A 17,178-nucleotide genomic window follows, 5' to 3' on the forward strand; every position below is an offset into this window, starting at 1 on the left:
ATTTTTTTTCTCGCGTATTTTCAACCAATTTTTTTATTTGGTATTAATATTGAATAAGTCTTTAGTCAAATCAAATAAATATCAAATCCAGATAATTATTGGATAGCTAGTTACGAGCCGCCAAAGTTTAACAAAAGTAAAAATCATGATAAAAAATTCAACTTAGAATTCCGTTAAAAAAAAACGAATAGTGATAATGGATTGCCAATGATCTTAAAAACATCCCCAATTTCTTTTCTTTCCAACGATATATCACATGCAGTATTCGATATTGAAATTCGTCAAAAAACCCAAGTTTATTGAAGAAATTGGAATAATAATACAAAAATTATTCATACAAAATTGATTTTGAATTTTTTTAAACTCTTTTATTCATAACGTGGTTATTATTTTTTATTTAATTTTGAAATAAAACACTCAAAAATAGTTATGAAAAGGAGTGTAGCAGAAAATATAGCGATGTTTGAAGAAACTTTGTATGGATAATTTTCGTACTATTATTCCAATTTCTTCCATAAACTTTGGATTTTCGACGAATTTACATATCGAATCACTACGTGTGATATATCATTGGAAAGGTGAAAAAGCTAGGGATGTTTTTAAAATCATTGGCAATCCATTTTCACCATCCATTTTTTTTTAATCGAATTCTAAGTTGAATTTTTTATCGTGGTTTTTATTTTTGTTAAACTTCGGCGGCTCTTAACTAGCTATCCAATAATTATCTGGATCTGAAATTTATTTTATTTAACTAAAGACATATTCGATATTAATACTAATTTAAAAAAATGGTAGAAAACACGCGAGAAAAAAAATTAGCAGTTTTTAGGTCAAATTTGGGAAAAAAATAAATAAAAACAAAAATATCAATTAAAAAAAGTAGCTCACTTAGGGTCAAATGGGCGAACTTGTATTCTCAAAATGACTTTACCTATACACCCACGAAGTTTGTCTAACCTTACACCCTGTATAAATAAACGATTAATAAACGCACTGTAATATACATATACTTAGGTACTTATGTGATAATGGATTTTAAAATATTCCAATAGCGTTTCAATAAAAATAAAATAAAAAACTCGTAACACAGGATCTTCGGAGCCTAGCACGAGCACCATCTCTCCACAACTTCGTGTACCTATATTGTTTTATTACCAAGCCTTGGTCTTTTTAATAGAAATTGTTTGTATTGTTTTTAAACTGTTGTGCAATAAAAATAAAAAATATTTAACAAAAACAATGCTTATACTGACCACACATTAAGTATTTTGTCTGTGTTCATAATAGATAGGTAGTGTAGGTATTTTTAAGTCATGCCTTTCCCCACCTTATGATTAGTAGGTAGATGCTGCTGTTTTTAGGTCAACATAAAACTCTTCAGTACATAGCGGGTTGCAAAAATAATCTAGTAACTGACAGAAATATCATTAAGTTCACAATCATACTAATAACGGGATTAAACTAACCTATTGAATTTCAAAAGTCAGTAGGTAGGGGCGGCAAAAATTGAATGGCCTACTAGCGGCAAATTTGTAAATCCGCCACTGGTAGAAACATTGAGTTATAATGTACTACGTACTAGAGAAGACATGACTGTCAACTAGACTGTTTCTGGCACGCAAACAGGTCCATGGACCGAAATTCAATTAGTATGTGCTCAGCGGTTGCTGTGACAACACGCTTGAGTGCAGTTTTGTTTTTTGAAATATGCCATCCTATAGACGAAAATACTGTTCAAATAACCCCAGATACATATTAAGTAAAAATCAAGGAATGACTTTTTACCATTAAGTTGTACATTTATGCACTTAAAACACTAATTTAATTTTAATTTGTTAATTACAAGGCGTCACCGCGGCGGCAGCCATTTTACGAAAATTTCAAAGAATAAAAATCGCAGACTTGACACTGACGCATAAATTAGTATACGAAAGGAAGGTTAAATACAGCAATAAAAAGATTTTTTTTTAGATTATAAGCACTTTGTATTGCACAAATTACTAATAGTCCCGTCCAGCCCCTAGTATTAAGCTAAATAAGCTTGGGTTACGGGTGGGCTCACACAATAGTCGTGCGGCATCATGGAACAGTGAGATTGTTTGAATCTCACTGCTGTTGTTCGTATGCGACTGGTTAGTTAGTAAATCACCCTAATTATTGACACCTAGCTCACGAGATAGGCTAAAATTATAATAATTGTACAGTGTGTCTGGTCACCAGTGTCCGACCCGTTAGGGCGCAATGATATGATCAATTTAATCGACAAATCTAGTATTAAAAAATTACAGCTATTTTAATTTTTTTAGTTTCTGAGTCCGGATGGATTCATTTATTTACCAAATCTACCGATGTACAGGACCTATGAGTATAAAAGTGATTCGTTCGACAGCTGAAAAAGTAAGCAATACGTTGTCATCAAAAGCTTCCATTTAAATTTCTTAGAAACACTTGGTAAAAAAAATGATGCTTCTTTTTAGATTTTTCAATGTTACAAAAAACTAGAAAGTTTTACATTTTTAGATGCACTAAGTTATTACCTAAAAACTGATATACCTTGGCTTTAAATCAACTAGTCTAGGTGCTAGCTACACAGGAGATGCAGCGGTGAAAAGGAGAGGTGGGAATAGTCCCGTAACTTCTACCTCACAGCTATTATACGTGTACTCAACCACTGAGTTAGTTAACAATAGAGACAATAAAATAACTGAAAGTTTCTGACTTTCAGTTATTTTATTGGTTCTGGAATGAAGGCGTGGGTCATGCCTAGCTTTGTTCCTACCGTTACGAGTGGGAATTTTTCTAAAATCTCAAGATGGACTGACTGAAGATAGCAGGAAGACGCTGGGTGCAGGCCACTATCAACTGGGCGATGTGGAAATCATTAGAGGAGGCCTTTGTTCAGCAGTGGACGTCCAGTAGCTAAAATGATGATGACGATGTTTCCTTACAGTATCCAATTCAATAGGCAGAAACTAAACGTAAACGAAGTGTCGCCTCTGTAATGGTATCATTATCTATAACTCATAATATTTCGTGCGCTGTTGGATGACAGAGATAAACTAGAGATGGGTAATTTTTTTATCGAATTAGAAAATACCAGTTAACGATTCTCAAGGCGATTATCGATTACATTAGATTTTAATCGGGAAGAAAAATAATTAATGGCTTAAGCATCAGTATGAAGCCCATACGCACTTGTAGCACAAGTAACACGATTAGCCTCAGTCCCCTTAGTTGTGAATTCGGAATCGCCAGTTGTAATTTTAAAATCGCATCACAGAGTGAAGTAACTAACACCAAAAAACGGCAGAGCGAAGTGATTTCGAATGTTTCAACTGCTACGTTTTGTCACTTGTCTAGGAGGGCTAATTTTAGTCTAAGGGAGGGGAGCTTAGATTACATTACAGGAAACGCACAATATAATAAAAGAAAATAATGTAAGTAGCTGAACCTTTTTGCTATTGAGCACCATGAAAATTTAACACAATTTAGCCGATTTGTTTATTTTCACAATCGATTCACAATGTCTATGATGAGGCGACCGCAGGAACGTCACTATTCGTGCAATCCTATCAATGAAGTACGACATTTTCTGGTGCAGATTTTATCGCCATAAATTATGAAACTTGATAGTCATGGATTTGACTGACAGCTGTCCGTCAAATTCCCGCCCCGCACCCCGCACTGTACATATTTTGTTCGCGATGTCTGTTCTATACGTAGTAATATTACTTCAATGGGTAGAAAATAGCGTCTGAGCGCGTCATAATTCAATTGTATCGTCTGACTGCACGTACTCTATGAACAATTCTGACATAAAATCTATCCCATCAAAAACAATACTTGTAAAAAAAACCAAGTCTCGCAACTCAGTTGTTCTACGGTAAAAAGTTGTGAGATCCATGTAATACCAAGTCCAGGCCAGGAAATCTTTAACGTTTTACATAAATTATTGACTTGGCCATCGCACTAAATAATTTTATTTACACGTGTTTTCATGCGATGACCAAGTCAATATATTTATGTAAAACGTTAAAGATTTCCTGGCCTGGACTTGGTATTACATGGATCTCACAACTTTTTACCGTAGAACAACTGAGTTGCGAGACTTGGTTTTTTTTACAAGTATTGTTTTTGATGGGATCTCATTTCTTTTTGTATTTTGTAGACAGCAGTTATGTATCTAGAAAACTGGACCGAAATTGAAAAATTTTACTCGACTTGGCGGTTGCACTACCGTGCCCCCAAATATCATTTCTTTTTGTATTTTGTAGACAGCAGTTATGTATCTAGAAAACTGGACCGAAATTGAAAAATTTTACTCGACTTGGCGGTTGCACTACCGTGCCCCCAAATATTTTAGTTTTTCCTTGATTCATACACCAAACACTACTTATATTCCAAATTTGAAGCTTCTAGGTCTGCTAGAAGTGCCTTAGAGTTTTGATGATCGGTGAGTCAGTGAGTCAGTGAGTCAGTCAGTGAGTGACAAAATTAAGTAACTTTGACCCGTTATAATTCTTAAACTACTGGTTCAAATTGAATGAAATTTTAAATATACCGTGTCTTTACAATGCCTGCATAGCTAATGAAAATTCAGCCTTCTAGTTTTATCCACAACGAAGTTACAGGCGGTCGAAAATGGCCTGAATTGCTTCGAGAAAAGGATGGTACGGCCGTGCCGCTTTTTTGCTCGACTTGGTGGGGGCACTGCCGTGCCCCCAGATTGTCGAACAAAAGCTGGGTTGCACCATCTTATTTCAACTTTGACAAGCGTCAAAAGTCTGTCTAACTCCATACAAAAAACACCGGTTATCGCCAAAGCTACGGTCAAAGTTAGGTCACGTCAGGTGGTGGCACTCAGCCAAAGAAAAAATTCATTTTGATCGCTAATGTCAGTTTGCAGCGAGTGACACAACCTCCCCGTCTGAAGGCCAGCGGCCGACTGCCGCCCGCACCCCGCGAAGGCCCCCTCAACAGCAAAACGTTCGGAATTTATCAAAAGTAAAATTTATGAATGAAAGTAATGTTCGATTGAAAAACGCAACGTGTCATTTAAAGATTAAAGAATTCCTAATCTATTCGTGCAAAAATCTTTTAAATTAACATAGCCGTTTCGGAGGAGTAGGGAATTTAAGTAAAAAATCGATGTCCCGTATTTATTTTTTTAATCCAAAACAAAGAGACGTAGCGAAAATTCAAACGTCACAAATGTAGTCCTTGAACTGTTGTATAACATATTATATTTTTTTCAACTATTTCTATCCAGCAGTAAAAGAGGAGTAGGCTTTACAAAATGCCCATTTGGCGCGGATTGAGGACTCTAATCGCCTTATGGTCCAGAGAGGTATTTTATATAAATGAAAATCATTTTACATTAATTATTGAATTCGCTAACCTTATTTATAGGCTCGATAATGCGACTCCATGTATTCGCACATAAGTTAGATTCTTCATTCATGGCAGTGTAATTCAGTGTAATTTTATTGACAACGTGACAATTTGACTGAGCATTGAGCAATTTCAGTGTTGCCAGCGACTAATTTTTGACTGCCGTGTTCGGTAGAGGAAATTGCCGTGTTTCTAAGGAAAGGATGTCTTCGGCTGCCGTAGCACATAAATTGAATAATACATTTTTGTTTTTAATTTTTATAATCATTTTAATTAATAAAAAGTCAACCAAAACTATTTTTTATCATCATTTTAATAAAATTTAAATCTGTCCGGAAGCAAGTTTCACTTGGATGAGCGTTGTATGGAACTATGGAAGTTTCCTCACCCTGACCTAAATAATAATGGCAGCGGACAAAAGAAGGAACTATTCAAATACACTAGCGCCACCCGCAACTGCTAAGCTAAATTTGTACCTCGACATGGAACCAACCTATAAGGGGAATACCCAGCCAGATATTGACATTTATATTTTTAAAATTTTTGGCTTTGGCACTTAGTAAAATACGGCCTTTGCAAATTGCCGTAGATTTTGCTACGGTAATAGATTTGCTGCCGTAGGCCGTAGACTTCCCTTAAATTTCGTCCAATTTCCGTAGAACACGGCAATTGCCGTAGCAATGGCAACACTGAGCAATTTGGTAAATAAAAATAAATATGGCCGACTGACGTTAGTTTATTTTGTTCGATATTTCCTTTTGTAGGAAAAGGCATTACGCCATACAGTTTTCAGATTTTATTTTCCTTAATTTAATGACCTTAAACCCCTTAGATTATATTAAAGCCTTACACCTAAGCCATAAACTATGATATTATTATTAGACCCCTTAGGTTTTAATAAAGTTGTGGAGATTTATTTTTACAAATATGTACCTATTAGTTATGGTATTTTTTTTATATTTGGCTGTATGGATGAGTTTCTAAAGTTGTAAATCTCGTTTTAAAAATAATCATGTCTACCTACATTTTTGACATTTGACATTAATGACATTCATGGCGTAGGAGGGTCTATGTATGTTGTAATAATTTTCCAATTTCTAGTTTTAAAGATCTTCAAAATAAACGATGGTCGTGGGCGCTTTTCCCATTGCAAAATTGTCTGTACTTCTTATTAAACAGATAAGTAAACCAATCGCAAATGTCTGTAAAGAGCGAGCCAAAAGTAATCCATTTTTTAGAACTTACGTTTGTATGCCTCCCGCTCAGTGTAAGTGAATGATTTTAAAAATACCTAGGTACTTACAATACTTAGTTGTACTTTAATAAATATTTAACTCTTATTGCAGTCTACAACTGGTGTGAAGTCAAGGCAAAAATGTGGATTCTCAATCTCGGAAAACCTGTAAATATACCAGTCCTGAGTCAGGAAATGGCCATTGAGTTGGGTGCCAATCTTCTTGGTGAAACAGTAATTTTTGTTATTGGTGCTGGATTGCTTATATTTGAATATAACAGGTTATATGTTTGGATGATAATTTGAGAATTGTATTTGAATAACTCAAAGTTTATAAACTGACTGAATTATTTTAAATGATTACAGACAAAGTAAAAAAGAAACTGCAAAGGAAGCTAAGCGAGCAGAGGAAATGAACCATATTACAAGTACTATAACAGACCTGTACTTCACAGTGCAACAGCAGCAAACACAGCTAAGGGAAATGGAAAGGGTAATTCATTCCATAAGTAAGTAGGTATACACACTAATAAATTTTATAATAAAAGGAATTTTGTCATTTTTAGTAATCTCCTTTTTACTTGTTTTAGGTGGCAAGAAACCTGTTATAGTTCCTCCAATTGCTAATGAACCTTCTCAGCCACCTCCAACTTCCCCACCATCTAGTCCTAAACCGCAAAATATGAGCAATGTAAGGCAACCAGAAATAAACATTTCAACATATACACCATATCCAAATATGGGAATTATTCTTCAGTCTCTGAACTATATACAAATGGATGTCTTTACTTCTCTTTTTCCTGAAAATGGTGCTAAGAAAGAAGACAACACTGATGGAAAACAACAACAATATAGAAGAGAGCCTGCACTCTTGTCTGCAACATTATACAATATAGAAAACAACTTTAAAAGTTTGTTTTAAACTTGTAAGTACTTAGTAAGCATTATCCACTGTAAGTGCTTGTTCACGTAGGCACGCGCGGGCGCGGGCGCGGGTAACGTCGCGAGCTCGTGTTCATATTGACGACCAGGCGTTCGCGCGATTGTGACGTATTGTCAGAGGTCGAATTATGGACGACGATCTTTTATTTTTAACCGAAAATTCATACCTAAAGTGGGAGATGCTAAAAATTAGAATTGGTGTTTTGTAACTATAAGGTGAGTTTAAAAAAAAGATTTTCTTAGTAAGTAATTTATAATTTTCAATCAAAATCAAATTCAAACAAGGTTCCTCTTTATTATTTAATTTAATTAATATTATCGTTATCAACTAAACAACATTTCTGTTCATATGATGACTTACTTTGCCAAATAGGAGTTCTAGCCTGAATAGCACTAATAAACTCTTCTGTATTGAACGACATGATAAAAACGTGCTATCGTTTCTAGCGACAAGATCAAACTGGTTGAACTTACCTGACGTCGTGAGTGAAACGCGCGCGCCACCCAAAGAGCATAAAAGAGTAAGAGACGGCACTCCATAGATATTTTTTGAGCTCACGCACACATATGCATTTTAGAGAACGACCCGCAAATCTTTACCAACCGCACAAACTACAGGCGGAGCTACCAACATAATGCCTTATTTTCTGACAGTATTAGTGACGTTCGTAATAACTTATCGATTATCGATACTTTGCTAGGGTTGTAATTGCATATCGATATCTAGTATAGGAACCTTCAATATTTTAATGATTACTATTTTTATTTTATACTATGTGTAAGTAAAACGAAGTTTTGTAACGTAAATTATTTATTTCGAAATAAAATAGGTATATTACAATAAGTATTGAACATGACATAGCAGTTGTAGGCATGAGGAATTATTGAAAATTATAACAAAGTACAGAAATGATAATTTTGTAAACTTTTATTTTCACAACTTTTTCTAAGAAAAAATAGGATTTTTATTTATAAACATCTTTAATTTTCTTATCAGCTGATCGAACCTCAGCCTCAAGATTACTTTTCAATGCTTTGTTGCTGTGCTTTTTTACTTTTGTCAGCAAAATTGTTTTCACTTTTTATGAAGCTGTCATTAATGATTTTACAACTTTTTCTTAGAAAAAGGTAACTTAATATTTTAAACATCTTATCATAAATTTCTTTATTATGTTGTTGACATTTAAACCAACTAAAATTACAATTTGTACTCAACATTAAGAAAATGAATTTTCCAACATTTTCCATATATATCTGGTCGGCAATATGGTCATGATAAAATTGTTTAGCTTCATTTACGGTGGTACATAATTGAATTGTTGGATAAACGAGACTTTTTTTATCATGCCACCATTCGCGAAGAGATATATATGCATACAAATCATTGTCAACAGGAGTTTTCACGCTCAAACACTCTTCACAAATTAAACAAGAACTGTTCTGTAATAGTTTGGCAGCTAAATACCCGCTTACATATACTACTGGTTGGTTTTCAAGGCTACACAAATTTTCAATGGGCTGTTCTAAGTTTTCAGGGTCCGGGATAGACAACACAGGATAAAATTCAGTGTCTGTGGAATCTTGAACATTAATTTTTATTTCTGTTGTTTTTAAATTAGTTTTTAAAATGTCTTTATATTCCAGCATATGTTTATTGTTGTCTGCTTCACAATTAGCACTTCTGCTATGAGGCACTTTCAGCCCAGTAACCATGCTTGTTTTAAGCGCTGCAGTAAAGTGCGTGATAGTGGGATTTCTATTGGTTACACTGTGTTGCCTAATGATTCCAAATAAGTTTTCCAGAGAGTCTTGGTTAAACTGTCTAAGGTTCATATATTTAAACCCTTCATTCTTTAACTTTTCCCAAATATCGTTTAAGGATTTGATAGATATTTGATATCCCTTTACGCATTTAACATTTTTTAGTATCGTGTTTTCTGCTGTTATAAATTTTATGGTTTTTAACTTATCAGTATAAAAGGTCCAAGACTCAATGTGATTACTTGATGTGGAAACATTTTCCCGGATCCCTTTCTTTACGTAATTTAAAGATGATGGACCATTTGTACAATCAAATAGTTTATCTAACTGTTCAATCACAAATGCTGTATCATTGCAATCAGAAACTTCTTTCCATGCCATCATTTTTAAAATAGCTGCCACGGTATTACTCAGAGCATGCGCAGCATACTTCACCCTCATCTTAGTTTTGAATGTTGGATTTACAATGGTACTATTCAGTTTTTTAAAATTTAAAAAATTTCTGTTGTGTTCTTCTGCAACTACCAAATGCCTCCATTGTGCAATTTTTCCATCGAAAGACATATTTCCACTTTTAAAGAAATTATTTCGTAATGATTTGAACAAGTGAGGGATGTCATAGATTATAAAAATTTTGTCATTATTTACAGAGAAAAAGTTGCTATCTATGCCTTGTCCACAGTTTCTTTTTAACATGTTAAGAGCTCCTATATTTGTAGATCCCTGATCACAAACTGTTGTTAGAACCATAAATCCGATTTCTTTTAATTTTTTGATGATGTCCGATATAATTTTTGCCAGTTTTGCTGTTGATATTGTGCCTTCCACAAAATAGTGCGCAATATATTGTTTGTATTTATGTTTAGCACCCTGTATCATAAACACTAACGCATGGTCTGCAATTTTCTTTTCTCGTCCCATGTTCTCGCCCTCTCCATAATCCACGTAGCCATCCACTTTATCAGCAATTTCGTTATAAATTATCCGTTTCTTTAACGCCATCTCGTCAAATATTAACGAGCAATATTTATTTTCCTTTGGCATACTTGATGCTTTTGCCTCTAACATATCAATTATATTTTTATTTATACCAGGCTCCATTGGTATATTTTTTAAAATCCTTTGGAGCGTTTTAGTGCTTGGTAGCGTAAACAGCTTTTGCATATAGCGGTATGCTTTAGGGGACCGTTTAAATATAGCCAAAGCATATATTTTGTTGGCTAAAGTCCACCTTTTTCCTTGTGACTTTTTTTTGTTATTCTGCACTACATCCTTTACTAACGATGTCAGCACTTCCGAATCTAACTTGTCTAAATTCACTCTTGACTTCGCTATATTCCTTATTGTTTTTTTTGCATTTTGTAACTGTCGCCAAAGCCTCTTCTCTTTAATTGTAAATGTTGATGAAGTGTCTGTAATAAAAACATTTCCATTAGTAAAAAAAACAACATTAAAGCAAATTGAATTGAATATTGGTTAATTAATCAGCAATTTTACTTAGTTTTTTAAATTAGGTATGTTTTATCTTACCTTTCATTTCAATGTTTTTCTTAGGTCTTTTATAACTGTGGACTAATATTTCTGCCTGTGCATCTTGATGGCAAATGTTTTTATCATCTGAAATATTATAAATATGCAAATAAGTTTAAAATTTATTTTGTTGTTTTATGAAACATATTATTTCCAAATCAATCAATCATTATCAAGTTTTAAAAAAATGCAAAGACAGGATAATGATAGCTCTTCTCATAAAATATGAAGCGTGGGCCCACCTTCAATAACAATGACATAATATTAAATTAAAGGCATTTAGAGGTTTTAATGTTCTGCATTCTGGATGCGGTCTGCGGGTATGTCAAGACAATCTGTAAGTGGTCGTGATAAGGCAATCAGTCACGTGTGCTTTGCGTTCTTTGTTCGTATCCGCACGGTCAAATCGCATTAATATAAAATGTACAGAAACCTAGAATGTTGTACATATAAGTTCATTTTGACCTGACTGCAGACTGCAGAACGCATCCAGGGTGGCATTCTTTAGTTTGAGGGAAGGCATATTTTAGAAGGTAAATAATTAGTTTGTACACTTACCATGAGTAATGGGTTTATAGGTCATATGTTCTGGTGCATTGGAAGTAGAAGGAAGAGGTTCAAAAGTTGTTTTCGCAGAAATACCAGAATCTGGTATATCCACAGCTCCCAAACATGTTGAATTTAGTTGTTTGGTTGTAGTTGTAAGGGGAACTGAAAGCAGATAATGAAATGTGAATTGGGTAATAAAATGTCATGTTCTTACCCAACTTTAGGGTACAATCAGTCTAGTACATGTCTTGCTCACATTAAAAATTACTAGCTTATAAATATTATTAAACTAGCTGACCTGGCTAATTAATGTAGATTGCCTAAAATTTTTCAAATTGGTCCGGTACTTTTTTTGAAGAATTTGTATTACACAAATTACTAAAGTCCCTCTAACTCAACACACATTCTAAGCTAAATTGTGTTACGAGTGGGTTTACTACAATATTCAAGCTGTGGGGTTCTAACCCGCACTTTAGGCTATCTTGGCTTCGAGTTACGGAGCCGATCAAATACAAACAAACAATTAAATATTTCCTTTTTATATTATTAGTATAATTTTAGATAAACATACCTCGTTCAACTGGATTTGACTTCTTTGGAATGCAATATGAATGATCATAAAGAACTGTAACAAAGTATAGATATAATTAATAATTGAAATTATATATTATTTATTGATAAGCATACAACACATGTTTGTGGTTACAAAGAAAGAACCTTGTTAAATTGCATTCAGTTGGTTTGTTTTGGAAACCAAAGAAAATTAATTAAGACATCTAAATAATTCAGAAAAATTGATAGATAGTAAATTAAATTTAAAAAAAATAATTGAAGTCATCATCATACCTGTCTTGAGGTTTTCTTTATTGGAGTCTTTTACATGAAGAGGAAACTCTGTCAAAACTTCATCTGGCAAGATGGGATTGCTCAATTCCAGTGTTGGAATAGCTGAGTTCTTCAGCCGAGTTCCTTTGGCATTGAAGGATTCAGGAGTGAAGTGCCCACCACAAACAAACTTCAGTTGGTGTAACTTTTCAATAGGTACATATGCTAAGTCTTCTATGCCAGCATTTTTAACCCACATTCGACAACTGAAATAAGAAATACCTATTAGAAAAGAAAAAGAATAACAAACTGAAATTTATTCATCAACTAATTTCTTTTAGTATTGTTATGCAATTCATTTACAGAGTACGAAACAAAATACTGAAATTAAAAATTGGTTATGGTTATTTACTGTATGATTAAAAATATTAATCCCAGCCTTTAAGTTTACACAATCAGTAAAATTATCTTGTAATAAATGAGTGTTATTAGAAACTTACCGGTCAGAATCCAGAGGAAACCTACTCAAAAGTAAGGGTGATCCACCACGACTTCGCCTCTTATTACAAATAACGCACTTCTTGTTGTTTCTACTCTCCATTATCAGTAGAAGCCTAAAATGAAATAGGTATTAATTAAACAAAGCCTATAATTTCTCTCCAACCAGTGTCAATGCCCTGGTTCATGCATTTACCAGTTTTGAAAGTACATTTACATTTTCATCACATAGGGTTGTTTTTAATGAATAATAGATTTGTAATAGATCTAATATTTCAAGTAAGTAGATAACATACCCATTAAACAGAAAAGTAAATAAGAGTTTAAACTTCTGTAGAAGTTGAAACACAGCTTATTTAAAAGAGTCTCTATCTCACAAAAAACATAACACTGAACAGCAAACTTTATCACGCCCGATACGGAGGAACTTAATCAACTCAACGTAAACGACAGAAAAGTTTATTTACAGTAATATTGCACCAAATCTGAGAAAATAACTTCACACGAATCAATTCGCCGGTTAAAAACTCAAACTCAATTGACAGACATTTTTTTTCATTTGTCAAACTAACAATACTACCAACATAAGGACACTAACAATTATTTTTAGTATGGTGGTATTGATCCGCGGGTTCCCCTGCTGTAGTGAAATCAATCCAAAATGCACTTTATTGCTTAAGGGATAAGGTTGTATATCAATTGCTACATATAGAGACTAGTTTTTGAATGAGAAGTGTCTACCCACTGGCGCCACCGCTAGTTTGACATGAACACACACAAACATCTTCACGCGTTGAAATTACTAGGCATGGAAATGATTGCTATTTTTCATTCATTTTCATTCAATGAAATGATGATTTTTGTTCATACGATTTCACATGCGAAATTTCACAGGCAATGATTTTTATTCGCAGTGTTATAATGTAGCTCTTTCATATAATGTGCTACTTTTAATGAAGTATGAATTATGATGAACGATTGCTAATTAGCTAAAATATGAACGATAACTGTTTCATTTTATGTCGCACAACAAAAAACAAACAGTTTCACAGCATTGTACGTATGCAACAATCAATACCGTGCGACTAGTGAAAAATCATTCATTTCATCTGCCTGCTATCTAATGAAATCATACGAATCATGACAAGGAAATCTAAACCTTACATCCTTGAGTTTAAAGTTCATATTTAAAATGCCCAGTTTCGTCCGTCATCACATCTCTCGTCCTTTTCTAACACGCACATGATCAAATCATTCCTTCTTACTCGCTCGGTCGCTTGGCAGAGCTGCGCTCACGGACTTCGCTCGAATGAACGAATGAAATTCATGTGATTCGTGATTTCGTTGACTGTGAAATTATAGCAGTCTATGTGAAGTAAAATAGCAGGTGTGATTAATGAAATTCATTTCATATGATTTTTCACCTGCTATTCATGAAATGTTCCATGCCTAGAAATTACCGCGAGCGCTCCGCGCGCGCCAGTCGCTAGCTTGCCCGCTAGTTAGACCGCACGTGCGTTTCGTACGTGAACACTTGGAATCACTACATATGTTTGATATTTCGTCACCGCGCCCGCGCCCGCGCCCGCGAGTCAACGTGTGCAAGCACTAAAGGTGAGATTATTGGAAGCTTGATGACCGCAAATTTGTTTATATTCCAAAACTAGGTTTGGCCTGCAGTTATGCTCAAATTTGACAAAATGTTATTGTTTTTAGGTTGCTATCTGTGTAAGTGATGTTAAAAGAACAATATCTAATGCACTTTTAATAGTAAAGGAGTAGATAATACTGAAAACCAGTGTGCGAAAGACCTCTTATCTCCTCCTTTTTAATAATTGAGAGACAACAGTATGTCAGTCCTCTCATACTATTATAGTATAATGACTGTGGTTAAATATGCCTTCGAATGTTGTGCACTTTAATTTGTTAGCTGCATGGTAACTAAAAATTACAATGTTTGAATTGTTTGAAGTCAATCAGTTTGATTAAGTACTACTCAGTGTGCATATCCAGTTATTATCTTATTTGCTTAATTTTATGCAGATATTAGAAAAGGTCTACCAAATAACTTAGGTACTTTATTTTGATACATAACTGAAATTTAAATTGTCTTTGCATTTATGTAAACAAATTGTATAAAATGTATACCAAGCAAAAGAACCCTACTTTAAAATATTCACTAGTGTTAATTTTGAGTCACTTAGCAAATATATTAGGTATTTAGTGTCTGGGTGTTATAAGTAATTTTACGATGATGCATACAAACACCTTTACATAAACCACTGGGAACTAAATAACACATTGTACCAACATGTGTGGTCTACTTGCATATTTTTTTTTAAATAACATGGTAGCATTCTACATTTTCAAAAAGTGTTAAAAACTTGGAATCCCTGGTTTAATTTATTACTAATACGCTGAGAGATGTGTTTATCCTTTATGTATAGTCTATATATGAGTATTTTATTTGTTGTTTGTAGTGAGTAGGATTTCTTAGGACTTTGTTTACTTTTTTATGTTATACTTCACCCAGAAATCTGTGATTAAATTATTATTATACATACATGATTATTAATAAATACCTACAACCTTGTTTCCCTGTACTAAAAGGGCGAAGAAATTACGCCTAAATTTAATGTGTATGTGCATTTTTTAAAAGATATTTACTGTGGTTGCTTGGTCATTTCTGAAATACCTAACCTATCGTTATCCCAAATTCGCCGAATTTCCAAATATAATATGTATAGGAACATACCGAAATTCGTTATTGGGTGGATTTGACTTGACTAGTTAGTACCCAAGTGATATTAAATAAGTGTAAACAATAAAACTTTCTTTTTGTAATTATTTTATTGCTCTAACCATTCAGCCATATAAATACAATCTTGTGGAGTTACAAGACCTGTAGAACAACACTTGTGGATTAATGGGCAGACACCACAAGGCACTTGCACTAAGCCAGGAGATGGTATAAGAGCCTCAATCGCTCTATAGACTTTGCTGCCATCAGAGTACACACTACTCTCTGCTTTACCATCATAGACTAAAGTGTTCAATATAGTAATCACATCTTCAACTTCTAGTTTTACCTGTAAAATAAAAATATTGCTTTAAGTACTAGGTACCTACTTTTAATTTTCAGTCCCTGTTTACTTGTCTAGGATTTGAGATAACTATAAAATCATATTTAATTGCCTCAAGCTAATGTGGAGATAGAACCTGTAACCTCTGGCATAATAGGAAAGGCATGGTAGGTCTAGATCAGTGGTTCTTAACCTTTAAGTCACAAGGGACCATTTTACCAAATTTCTGTCTTGTCAGGGACCACTTTTTTTTTTCGATTTCTCGCCCACTGTGCACAGTGCGCCGTTTGCGTTGTGTTGACTCGACTCATCACGTCACGTCACTTGTTTATTACGATGTCTTCGTGGACCACTAGGAATGCCTCTAGGGACCACCGGTTAAGAACCACTGGTCTAGATACTCAGCAACAATGACTTGAGGACAACACCTAGATTTTATGAATTAGGTGTTAAACATACTTTAACATGACATAAAATTGCATTAAAGGTCTTTTTAGGGTTTTTTACCCAAAGAGTAGGTAAATTTTAGTTTTTACATTTATTTATATATTTAATTAGGAAAACAAACACTTTTGATATAGGTACAAAACACAAAAAATAGGACAGAAATCAACAAAGTTTCCACAGTTAAAATGAATAATTAAAATAAATTAGGTACAATTATTTGTTATACTTACGTTGCTTATGCCTAGATCCGTTATATACTTTTGAACTTCTACAGCTGTAGCATATGATTGTGTTCTCCCAATTATTGGTCCCCTTGGATTATTTTTTATTTTGTCAGCCCTTTGTTGCAGGAATCTGAGGCATTGTCGGTTAAGTATGTCCACAAATTCAGATTCAAAGTCCTGATCTTGGTACCAAGCACCTCCAGACACTGATCTGTCAGGTTCTAAATTGTAAAGCATGTACACTTTCTTCTTGGAGGCCTATAAACATATCAAGAATTTAGTCTTTTGTAATGATAACAAAATGTAAAATTTACTTGGATTTGAATGTTATTTAATTATATTTATACTTACATTTACACATTTAACAGCTTTGATAAGTTTCTTGCTCTCCAAATTCTTCAGTACCTTTGTTAGTTGTGTATTAGCAAGATTTGAACCATTCCTTATATCCCGAATCCATATACCCTTATTTCCTGCTTCTTCAATCAAGTTAAATACAACTTTTTCTTCATTATCTGCTCCTTTAACAGCTTGTTTACTTGACTGAGCTTTTAACCTAAATTGAAATTATTCGAACAGTTTTTGTATTTACAAAAAAAAAGTTAACAATCTGAAAATTTTGTGAAAGTAGCCTATTTGAAATTTCTTTCATATTTTGAGAGTTGCTAATGACATCATAAATAAAAAATGTAGC

At 33.8% G+C, this 17,178-nt stretch overlaps 2 protein-coding genes and 1 long non-coding RNA gene across 3 annotated transcripts in view; 1 reads left to right on the forward strand and 2 right to left on the reverse strand.

The window, feature by feature from the left end:
- LOC135080586 (uncharacterized) overlaps positions 1 to 5,518 on the reverse strand; it is a 19,664-nt gene extending 14,146 nt beyond the window's left edge. The window contains exon 1 of the long non-coding RNA XR_010259040.1: positions 5,399 to 5,518. This is a non-coding gene — a long non-coding RNA (uncharacterized LOC135080586). The remainder of the gene's footprint in view (positions 1 to 5,398) is intronic.
- Positions 5,519 to 6,423: 905 nt separating this feature from the next.
- Positions 6,424 to 8,066, forward strand: LOC135080587 (optic atrophy 3 protein homolog). Its single transcript, XM_063975258.1, has 4 exons — positions 6,424 to 6,658; positions 6,738 to 6,906; positions 6,992 to 7,134; positions 7,216 to 8,066. Exons 1-4 carry the CDS (start codon positions 6,517 to 6,519, stop codon positions 7,545 to 7,547), a joined length of 786 nt encoding a protein of 261 aa, XP_063831328.1. The 5' UTR covers positions 6,424 to 6,516; the 3' UTR covers positions 7,548 to 8,066.
- Positions 8,067 to 15,561: 7,495 nt separating this feature from the next.
- The window catches only part of LOC135080591 (DNA-directed RNA polymerase III subunit RPC6), a 52,390-nt gene continuing 50,773 nt past the window's right edge, over positions 15,562 to 17,178 (reverse strand). Inside the window, exons 3-5 of the mRNA XM_063975263.1 lie at positions 16,836 to 17,040; positions 16,491 to 16,742; positions 15,562 to 15,819 (exon numbers count right to left, since the gene is read on the reverse strand). Coding sequence (XP_063831333.1) covers positions 15,580 to 15,819; positions 16,491 to 16,742; positions 16,836 to 17,040 — 697 coding nt within the window. The 3' untranslated portion in view covers positions 15,562 to 15,579. The remainder of the gene's footprint in view (positions 15,820 to 16,490; positions 16,743 to 16,835; positions 17,041 to 17,178) is intronic.

This window comes from Ostrinia nubilalis, chromosome 18, assembly GCF_963855985.1.
Source record: "Ostrinia nubilalis chromosome 18, ilOstNubi1.1, whole genome shotgun sequence".
Lineage (NCBI taxonomy): Eukaryota > Metazoa > Arthropoda > Insecta > Lepidoptera > Crambidae > Ostrinia > Ostrinia nubilalis.

Bases quoted from the DNA above. Each gene is read 5' to 3' on its own strand.
- LOC135080587 (XM_063975258.1), top strand. From the start codon at position 6,517: ATGGTCGTGGGCGCTTTTCCCATTGCAAAATTGTCTGTACTTCTTATT. The intron at 6,659-6,737 runs GTAAGTGAATGA...CTCTTATTGCAG, and splicing joins TTGTATGCCTCCCGCTCAGT to TCTACAACTGGTGTGAAGTC. The intron at 6,907-6,991 runs GTTATATGTTTG...AAATGATTACAG, and splicing joins CTTATATTTGAATATAACAG to ACAAAGTAAAAAAGAAACTG.